The sequence below is a fragment of the Juglans microcarpa x Juglans regia genome, chromosome 5S (assembly GCF_004785595.1).
Source record: "Juglans microcarpa x Juglans regia isolate MS1-56 chromosome 5S, Jm3101_v1.0, whole genome shotgun sequence".
Taxonomy (NCBI): domain Eukaryota; kingdom Viridiplantae; phylum Streptophyta; class Magnoliopsida; order Fagales; family Juglandaceae; genus Juglans; species Juglans microcarpa x Juglans regia.
In genome coordinates, this window is record NC_054603.1 from 16,691,824 (window position 1) to 16,703,105 (window position 11,282).

The 11,282-nt window shown below is 36.5% G+C and overlaps 1 protein-coding gene across 2 annotated transcripts; it reads right to left on the reverse strand.

Annotated features, from left to right (window-relative positions):
• Positions 1–738: 738 nt before the first annotated feature.
• On the reverse strand, positions 739–10,033 carry LOC121268675 (BTB/POZ domain and ankyrin repeat-containing protein NPR1-like). Of its 2 annotated transcripts, none has more exons than XM_041173013.1 (4): positions 8,544–10,033; positions 5,196–5,862; positions 2,877–3,074; positions 739–1,250 (listed from the first exon to the last, which is right to left on the reverse strand). In XM_041173013.1, exons 1-4 carry the CDS (start codon positions 9,087–9,089, stop codon positions 967–969), a joined length of 1,695 nt encoding a protein of 564 aa, XP_041028947.1. In that variant the 5' UTR covers positions 9,090–10,033; the 3' UTR covers positions 739–966. The 2 variants fall into 2 exon arrangements, with proteins under 2 accessions (XP_041028947.1, XP_041028946.1); XM_041173012.1 differs by having other exon boundaries at positions 5,196–5,949.
• Between the last annotated feature and the right edge of the window lie 1,249 nt (positions 10,034–11,282).

The window sequence follows — 11,282 nt, forward strand, 5'->3', positions numbered from 1 at the left end:
AAGATGGGTTGAATCGCTGACAGACGATTGTTAGTGACTGTGAAGGCACATGGAGGCCATGTGCCACTCTTGGAGAGATGAGGTTGGTCGAATCTAAGAAATCCAAGGGGTTAAAAATCCAAGGCCATTAACCTCGATAGTGCCACATGTGGCGGCGAATGACTCTCCCTAATGCGGCGGCACATGAGTTCCACGCTCAATTTGAGCAGTGCGTGAGACGTACACGCTGCTATTTTTTATGATCTTCTCTTGTCGTCCGAAGGATCGATAGCTGGAGAGTCCTGCAGTGCGACTTGTGGCACTAGTGGGAAGTCGGTAAACAGGAGATTGACACATCTCTGTGCTATGGACGAAAAACAAAGAAAAAACCAGATAAAAACCAATGGCAGCTCTAGGAAGAGCCGGAAGGGAGGAGCATGGGTGGAGTAAAAAATACACTTGTGCACTAATTAAGAATCAACTCACAAGCGTACACACCATTTGATGCTCTAAAAGTATTTTTAGAACACTTTTCTGAGCCCAAAAGAGAAGGCATCTGATATTATTCTCTTCTGTTCGAGTGTAAAATATGTTTAGGGAATATCTGCGGCTTATAATGGTCGTACAAACAATTTCCATCACTTTTCCCAACCAATGGACCTCTCGGGTTACCATGATTGACAAGAATGCTTCTGAAAAATCTGCTCACAGATCTACTTTCCCATGGTAGCAAATGCAGCACAAAATGGAACAAAAGAATAACTTTTACAATTTCTTTCATTCTCCCAGCTGTTAAGACCATCCTCTACAAAAAAAAATTCAGAAGTGGAACGATTTGACTAGCTTAATGGTACAACATAGAGCATAATCCTTAGCTAAGAACTTAAAGAATATGACGAGCCAACATTTATGAGGATCTCACCTATATATTTTTCTGAAAATAGTTTGCACTTTAGGACCAGGCTTATTTAGACAAATTACGAGCCTTCATGATTTTTTGTAATTTACACCGTCTTCTCCCACCCTATAATTTACACAATCTTTTAGAGAAGACGAGGATGACGAGGAAGACAATCCAGAGCGACTGGACTCGGCCTTGTCCTTATGGAATGCCTTCTGAACATCCTGTTTTAGCTCCATGAAGCGCTTCCTCTTGATTCTCTGCTCAACTGGGGTGCCCTTCTCAAGATAAAACAAATCGGGAAGGTCATCCTCCATGAACTTATCCAGCACTTCTGAGCAATTAGGAAAATAGCGTCGACCCATCTCCACTGTCACCAAGGCAACCACAAAGCTTAAATGACAACTCCGTAAGACAATTCTTTTTTTGCTTAGCAAACTGTAAACAAGTTCAATTTAATTCAACTGTCAACTTTACTAATTAGTAGACAGTAAACTAGCTGAATTTAAATTCATCTTGTGACAACTCAGAACGAGCCAAATGCTCTTTTAAAAATCCTCAACTTATGCATTTAGTCAGGTTCTGCTTTTAAAAATAAGCCAAGTCTAGTTGCTTTCAATTAAGAAAATAATGAGGAATAGTCAGCATCCTGGGATGAGAAGTGGTTAAATGCCACCAAGCTACAGCTACCTTGAATCAATTAATGAATGAATGAAAAGGAATCCGATACTAACAAAGTTAAATTTACCACAAAAAATCATGTAGCCCAACCCTACTGGACAACTACACTCAGGATATTCCTTCCCAATGTGCTTGCATAATTGCAGCTAATTCAGCCAGCACAGTACAATACTACGGTATAAATAATGATACTAAAACCATGCTGCAGCCAAAAGTACAACTATAATAAGAGTGAGATGAGGGAATAAACTGAGCATTACAAAGTTTTTCTACATGAATCCAGAACAAACCCAACCGACCAAAAAATCAATTAGATTAAAAACCAATACCACTGGAGTGACTACATATCCATAAGACGCATCATGTACTAGGAAACACACATTCTGGTATTCTGAATTCTTCTTACCCTTTAGGGAAACAAAATGAACATGCTGCATAGCACGAGCACTTACACAGAGTCAAAAATCTATTTGACATTTGATGGTAGTTGGAGAGTATCTTTTACTTTTTTTTTTTTTTTTTATAAGTAAGAGATTCATATTATTGATTTGAATGAAATAGGTATAGCCCGTGTACACAGGAAGTATACAAAAGAACACCTAAATACATTCTAAGAGCGATAAATTAATATCTTTTACTCAAGCAAGCATTAATTATATACACGTGTGTTTGTGTGCATGCGTGTGTGCGTGTGTATTGCACTTCTCATTTCTTCTTACCCTTTAGGGAATATAATGGGCATGTTATACAGGAGAAAATACACTTTTGACCTCCACCTAACATTTTTTACACAGACACAGTGCCCTAGACTATCAAAACTGACATATTACACTCCAACTACCACTTTTTGTCAAATAGCACCCTTTGTCTAACTGTAACTATTAAGATGGTGAAAAAACACAATCTCGACTGTCAAATCTCAATGACGGGTGCTATTTAATAATTGACGGTAATTGAAGAATACGATGTGTCAATTTTGGTAGTTCAAGATAAAAAAAAAAAAGTATCAAATGTGTTAGTTGGAGGGTAAAGGTGTACTTTTACCTTATTTTCTTTTTATCATTATCTAATAAATATAAACTACTAGCAGTTCTCGTTAGGTGACCACATGACATGAGATGAACCAAGGCACCTTGGAAGTAAAGTTCACTAAAAAATCAACCTCATATCAGCAAGATATCAGATCCTTTTCTCCCTTTTTCCCATTTTGGTTGGGAGGAGAGAGAGAGAGAAAATGGGATTACCCAATAGGTCACAATAAAATAGAAGAAAGGGACACAAGGCATTGTAATATGATACTACAAGCTTGCATTACCTGTTTTCATCAGTGCTTCAATTTGAGTACGGAGTCTCTTGTTCTGCATAATTGGAGTCTCATTCAGATTGACTGCCCTCAAATTCCCAGTAGAACCTTTTGAGGCAGAAATGCCAGCAAACTCAGATATTGTCTCGGCATGTGCAACATCAAAGGCTAGCTTTGCTTCAGTAGGGAAGAACAATCGTGCAAATGCAACTGCAATTTACATCACTCTTTTCATTCATCTATGTATGTGCAAGTAGTAGTATTTTTTTGATAAGCAATCAAAGATTTTATTAAAAACCTCAAGACATAGCCTGAGTAGACTGGAAGTATACAATAGGAGTGTGTGAGTATTAGTATTAATGAGACTATTCCAAATTTTCACCAGGTCTATCCTCGTAAAATTTCCAAGCAATAAGGAAAAAATTCAACAGCCTTGACAGCTTGTGTGGAACATCATAAAGTGAAATTGAAGGTTCAGTTACCCTCATGCACAACTAGCTTTACTTCTTGATAAATTATTTATCTAGTAGTAATTTACCACATTTGGTTCAGCCATGTGTACTACATCTAATCCCAGCGCTGGGAAAAGGTAAAAAATGTAGCAAAACCTCAGCCCTACATTTAGGAAATGAATCATCAATAGTTTCCAAACAATTTACTCACGATTCTCAATATTACTACCAGAAAGATAAGGAAACCAAAGCTTTGTTTTACACATGAAACAAAACATGTGTGATATATCAACAATACCCAGCGGTAATCTAATGATTCAAACAGAGAGAGATATTTCAATCATGATTAGACAACTTGCTGATACAAGCAGTAGGTCATGGCCCAAGCATTTTGGAACAAGTCTCACAATTTTATGATAAAATATGCTGAGACATCTTAGATGTCGACACTGGAAAGCATCACAAGTTTTTGGAATTTAAATATCTTCCAATATCAAAAACAAAATCTTCCAATATCAAAATAGACTCCTACAAGCTCTAATATGCAACTAAAGTAACAAAAAAAAAAAAAAAAACTTAAGTTCATCATTAAATATAAAAGGCTGCAATACACTTTTGGTCCCTGAAATTTGACCCAAGTTCAAATTGATCCCTAATTTAAAAAGTTCTAAATTCAATGACAGCAGTTTAATCCTTTCATCTATCAGATAGGAACTTCCATTGCTGAATGTTTCATGCGACAAATGGAAACATCACTTTGGCATGCCATGTCACTTCTATTTTTGGCATGGAATGCTATTTGATCTTTATGTTTTTGGCCAACAGAAAGATCACTTTGCCTGCCAAGTCACTTCTCTCTCTCTCTCTCTCTCTCTCTCTCTCTCTCTCTCTCTCTCTCTCTCTGTCTGTGAATCAGAAAGAAGATACAAACTCTCTAATGAATGCAATAAACTAAAAAACTAAGCCTTTCAAGCACAAAACGTACACATCGTCAATGATGTTGGTTTAAAAATAGTATCGTGACAAGGCCTGGATACGTTAGGCCATGGTTGCTATTGTTTCTGTAGTGTGCATTTGGAGATTGGGTTTATAGGAAAATCTGGTTTTAAGCAGCTGAAAAATAAGGTGTTGGAGATCCTTGGATTGAATTGGGAGGTTCAAGTTGATTAGGTGACTGATCTAAACACCATGGCAAAGTGAGGTGGAGTGGGTTCTGACATGACATTAATGGTGATGAAGAGAGGGTAGGGGCAAGGGTCTAGCCATTTTTTTTTTTTTTAAAGAAAGGAGGTGGGAGGAGGTAGATGGGGAGAACATTGGTCACTGGGGGTGTTGCGCTTGCCGTTAAGGCCAACCTTCATGAGGCCGCAGCCATTGTTACGGAAGGAAGCATTTTGTGTCTAGGGTGGTAGGTTTTGGTTTAGATGACAGGGAGAACTATTTTTTCCTTTTAATGAACAAGGAAAAAAGATTAACTTCAAATATGTCATGTGTCCATTCTCATGTCGTGTAAATAGTCTCTTTGTTTGCCACATCAGCCACTAATGACAGAATCCCAATCTGGTCTGAATCCCTTAAATGTTTCCATTTAATTTTTTTAGGGACAAGACAGAAATTCTCAAATTTCTGGAGGTGACATTCTCAAATTTCTGAGGTGAAACTCAAAAAAAGGTCAAAGTTTTTTTGACAAGTGAAATTCAAACCTTGGTCAAACCTAAGAGCAACAACAATATGTCTCAGCCAATATTTTCAAACACCTTTCAAATTTCATGGGAATTCCAACATAAAAGTTAAGATTTCATAAACAGAACCAAATATAATTCAGAGAAGTTACCAGCCAGGGAAGAAGAATCCAAGATTACCATCTGCAGAATAATACCTCGGTTTTCCAGATACAGCAGTTTCATGTGCAGATCATCTGCTACTGTTTCAGAAGAAATAGATGCATCCCCAGCCATTGGATTCCTTCTCATTTCTCTCTCTAGAACATCGATGCATATCCGATCTTTATTTGCTTCCTGCCCCTGCTCTGTTTTAGCATGATAGTCCTTTGGTCTCGTCAACCTCCGGCATATACTAACAGCACTCTGACCATCCAATGTCAATTCTAATGCACTGGCACTTTTTGTCAGAAGCGAAACTATTATTGATGGCTCCTTACGCCTTGCAGCCATGTGTAGTACTGTATAACCTCGACAATTTCGACGGTTGACATTGGCCAAACCTAGACCTAGCACCTCAGTCACAACCTTAGGATCACAGTAGGCTACAGCATAATGGAGAGCATTGGCTTCATCCAAGGTTATTTCAGACTCAGAGAGGAGAAGTTTCACCAGTTCAACATCATCAGAATCTAATGCTTTGTGTATTCTCCTGATTCTCTTTTCATGCAAGGGATCGACAGCTTCTATTTTACGATCATCATCACACTGAGACTGGAGACGAAGCAATTTAATGTTCTTTGCAATTTCATCAGGGAGCTCTTTCTCAACAGAGATGCTGTCAAGATCTGATCTAGCTACTCGATCAACACATTGAGTGACAAGCTGAGTCAATTGACAATGGAAAGCAACCATAAGAATTGGGATGACATCTTCCACAACAGCCTTCCCAACAAAGTTAAGAAGACGTCTCTGCACATATGTAGAGTAGACATTTAGAATGATCTTCCTGTAGTCTAACGAACGCCTTCGTTGTAAATGAAAGATGAGGAAAAAAACAGTGTAAAACTAGGATAAGAAAAAACAAAATCACTCAATACTTAGTACATGATGGCATCTTACTAAAAATACTAAATAGCATGACAACAATCGTAATGTAGCATTTAATTCCAAGAAGTTTTTTTTTAAAAGAAAAAAAACCTATAACACAGCATAACGCCTATTCCAACTTAGAAAATAACATTTAATGTTATATTGACAATATTTATGACCTCCCTCTCTCTGTGTCCCTCCCCTAAGTCCAACGCAATGGCTGAATCTGGATCTGAAAAAAGAATATGCACTAAAATTATTAAGAGTTTCACATTTCAACACAAGTAATCTGATGGCAGGTACTGGTTAAAATTCCCCACCACATATTTCATAGTGGCACAGCAGATCTGGCAATCGTTACAAAATGACTCGTATATTAATTGCAACAAACTACTTGTGTGTGTGTGTGTGTGTGTGTGTGTGAGAGAGAGAGAGAGAGAGACTGTGTGTTGCAAGTCAATTTTATTATGATCGAAAATGGGGTGTTACTCAAGTACGGAGGAAGTATACAAGAGAAACAACCAAGCAGAACAAGAAAAAAGATATAGAAAATCCTGAAAACAAGTGGCTAGAAAAATAACTCAATACAATTCAAATAGTCAATTAAAAAAGAAATCCTCGAGACCCTTCACGTCTTCTCACAACCTATGAAAGTATGGTTGTTTCTCTCCCTCCATATGCACCACAGTCAGGAAGACTAATGTTCCGCATGGATTTGCTCTACTGGCCAACAAATTGTCATCTCCAACATGCAGAAAGATCCACACACACTGTTCAGCCCAAAGAGACGAGATCATTTTCTATGAGTAACTAGCAAATAATGAAGTAAGAGACGATCAACTGTTTCCCCACTCTCCTTAGACACGCAACACCAATCTATTTCTATTATGTGCTGTAATCTCAAATTATCCACGGTATGAATCACCCCAAAATCTGCAGTCCAAACAATGAAAGTCGCTCTTGGAGGAGCCTTACTAACTTCCCCTGAGAAAGTGGGTATTAACATGGGAAATAAAGCATTATAGAACGACTTTACTTCAAACAACCCTTTCTTGGAAGGAACCCAGAAAAGTGTCTTCCCCTGCACAGTCTCAGCCTTCTTGAGTACACTTGGTCATTGAACAATGTAAAAGTGATACACCTCCCAATCATGCCATGCTCTAATAAAACTAACACACAGCTGGTGACAGTAATTGACGAAAATCGATGATCTGCTGTGTTCACTTCCTTGGAACAGGCTATACGAAATAATTATGGAAATGCTAACTTAAGAGAATAATTCCCACACCACACACCAAACAAAAACCTGACCTTAGGTTAAAATTCTCCTAATTATTGTCTACTTTTAAGCACATATTTTATATCTGATGGGGTTTTAATTCCTTATGTTTGCTTAAAAAGAAGGATAGATAAAGAAAAGAAAAGAAGGAAACTCAATTAGCTTATTGAAATAAACATTCATTTCCATTATTTAAAAAGAAATCGGTTTGATCAAGTGACCTTGTATTGTTTGGCTAACTAAGAGATTTGGGATTTGCATCGCTCCATATCTTAATAGATTCATCTGAACTAAAAAATGGAAGAATGAAACATTGAAGAAAAGCTGACTGTGGAAGAGGGGTTCAGAGGTAGGGGTACCAGCTATTGCATCACTAACTGTTGCCACTTGACAGACCATAAGGGCATTGAGAGAGAGAGAAAGAGAGGTTTGACTTACAATTTACAAACAATTTATGATCCAACTGTCAAAATCTAGATATCGACTATTCATTCGTACGTACAAGTTTGCATATCCATGTTCAAAAGGATGATTTTCTTTATGAAATTGGTTCACAATCCATCCGCAACCTACAAAATTTATATAAAAAGAAAAAACGAAAAAATAAATCAAATTACTACCGTAAGCAAAGTGCCTCTGAATCTAGGCATAGGAAAAAAAGGTCCCTCTAAATCTAGACAGTTAGCATACGAGCCTAAAACAAAAAGTTTGGGATTCTAGCTGGGGTAGTTTCTCCCACTATCAGCTTAAATACCAGGTAACTTTTTCAATATCAGTTTCTAAAACTGGTTGCTGAATCCACATTTGGGTCCGATTCCAATTTCCAGGCAAAAATCCCAGTGTTTAGGGCTTGCTTGAATGGCACCTCCTTCTCCAATAAGAATGCGTTGGAGGGTAAAGTCATGGGTTCAACAGCCTCTGGGTGGATGCATTAGATGCCCAAAAAAAAAAAAAACCCAATAACGCAAGGAAAGGGAAGTTCAACACCTCCACCGCGCGTATCAAACCACAAGCAACATAATAGTCAAGAAAGAACAAAGTATATGTTTGATCTTACTCAACCGTCCAAACGTTCAGAACATGATCGGTTGCTTAACTTGCCTAATTCGTTACTCTGGATTAGCATGTCGAGAGTTTTCTTTTCTTTTCTTTTCTTTATTTTTTAAAAGTAGATCGGCATGTAGAGAATACTAACCTGGAAAAGTGAAATCAACTCTGGCGTCTGAAAAATGTAAGAGGCGTACATCAATTCCACAGCAAAATTAATAGCGGGTCTACATGCATCATGGACGCAAAAATCGTCAACACAAGTTGACACTTCCACTGGAGAAGGCTTCAGTTTCGCCGTGTACAGATAGCTCAAGAAAACCCGAAATGCCTCATATCCAACCTTGCCATAAGGCAACAAATCACGGATCAAGTACTTAGGTTTTCCTTCCTTCTCGGTAGATCCCTTCACTCGCTGAAAAAACTCATGGAAAAACCTACTTCTAACAGCCAACATACATCGGTTAACACCAACTGGAATTCCCTCAACAACGATATCCGCATCGCTATAATCACAACTTGGATCAATCAAGAGCTGCTCCAAATTAGAGCTAAGCTTGCTTAAGCTGATGATTTCAAGGTTAGGATCCGGTTCAAGGCTAGAGGACGATTTAGTGGGGCCAAATGTGCCATTTGATAAATGGGAAGATGAAGTAAAGCTCAAAGATGACGATGGTTCAGTTGAATTAGCCATTGATACACAGTGCAAAATACTCTTGCAGTTGCTCTATTTGGAACTTCCTATGGATAAATCAATGTCTATGACTATTACGTTACAAATGAAACTTTTCCTAACAGTTGTTCAACCAAACACCTATGTCTAAAAAAGTACAATTTAGACACAAGAAGAAGTTTATGCTAAACAATACAATTTATTGGAAAATAGAAAATATACCTATATCACAGTCCAGAAAGAGAAAACTAGCAGAAAAGCGGAATTACGCTGAAAATATCAACTGGATTTCAAAGAAGCAACCTCAAAAGGATAACTTAACTCCCTCTGTTAGAAAGTTAGCAAGATGACAAGTTAAATCAAATACTCTAAATTCCAAGTCACAAAGGGCTTGCACTTCTGGTAAGAATCATTTGATTTCTGTATTTTTCAAGAATCAGGAAAACGAGTGCAAAGGCCAAGAACCCTGCTTTCTTGCTTGAATTTCCAATACCACCTAATGAGCATAATATCCAAAACAAACCCAAAATGCTAACTAGAAATAGATTAAAAAGGACTAATTTTTTTCTTCAAAAACTGTCTTGTAAGGAAGCAGAAAACAGCACTGATTCAATCTTTATTCTTAATAAATCCCGTCATTAAAATTCACCTTAAAAAATACATCTCCACAAGCTTTCAACATTTGAACTAGATCCACTCAACTACTTCAAAAACCTCAAGATCCAAAGATTTTAATTCCAAAAAATATTTCAAATCAGGTAGAAATTATACCGCAGGAAAACACCCCAACAGTTCAACACACAGATACCGGAAGGAGAAACTTCCTAAAGCTGACCGAAGATACAGCGAAATAAAGATAAGAGCAAAAGGCACGAGAAGGACAAGAAACCGAAGCTTCAATTTTCGCTTTCAGACACAGTTTCAGAGAGAGAGAGAGGGGGGAAAGTGTTGGACGGTTTGGTTGTTGGGAAGTTGTATTGGGACGTTTTTTTTTTTTTTTTTTTTTTTTTTTTTTTTCGTGAGTTGTATTGGGACGTAAAGCGTGCGAGTTTCGACAAGGATATTGAAGTCGTTTCGGTGACGACAGTGATGGCGTCAGTTTACCCAGCTGGGTTCTGCTGACCTCTGCGGTGGCGTCAGCGTCATGCCATGAAAGTCTTGGCAATAGATCGATTGAGAGAGGGAAAAAGGGGGGCCGTTTGGACAGAAATTTTCGATCATCTCGTGTTATCCCATACCATTTTAATTAATAGAATAAATATAAATAGAAATCATTATTAGAAGTATCTATTTTATACATATGATATGATATCATTTAGATCATACATCTCTCTAAATAAGCGTTGAGAACAATCAACTAAAAATAATCATATAATGAATACAAAATATACATTATTACAATGTATTCTCTCTAACTTTACTCTAATTAATAATTTTATTATTATTTTACTAAACTCTCTCAACTAGCTCTTCTTATAATTATTACCTAATCTTAAGAGTGGTATAGAAGCGAACCGCAGAGCAATTCCAGATATAATAGAGCAGCTAGAGTTGATGAGTTTATTTCTCACGTAAATTTCAAATATGCTCTATTTTTTTATTTAATTATTTTAAAAAAAAATAGAGTGAACATTTTCATATAAATTTTAAATGTGTTATACTTTTTTATAAATTATACAAAACCTTCAGTTTTATAAGTACGCAAAGAAAAATAATAATTTTATAACTATTTTACAGTTATTTTGTAATTCTATATGAAATGAAGGGTAATTTTATAATATTAAAATTTTAGAATAGCATGATTTTAAAAATGAATTGTAAAATAATGATATTGGACTCACTTACTTGGATCACCCAAGTCGTATGTCTGTTGCTTCTTCTTCTTCTTTTTTCCTTTTCCTTTTCTTTTTTAAATTATCTTTTTCTTCATTTTTAATTTTTTTCTTGTTTTGTAAATAGGTTTTTTCATATTTAATGTTTTGTTTTTTAAATGACACATAGGACTTGTTAATTAGTACTAGCTTAATATTTTAACAAATTATTAACAAAGTACCAATGAAATGTTAGATACATAATTAAAAGTACAAGGAAAAAGTAGTACATAAATAAAATTTCTAGATTAAGTAATGTTAAATAAAAATTTCATATATACAAACTTTGTATAAGCCTTTTATAAAAATGTGGACCCTATGTCACAATATAGCAATAGCGTTT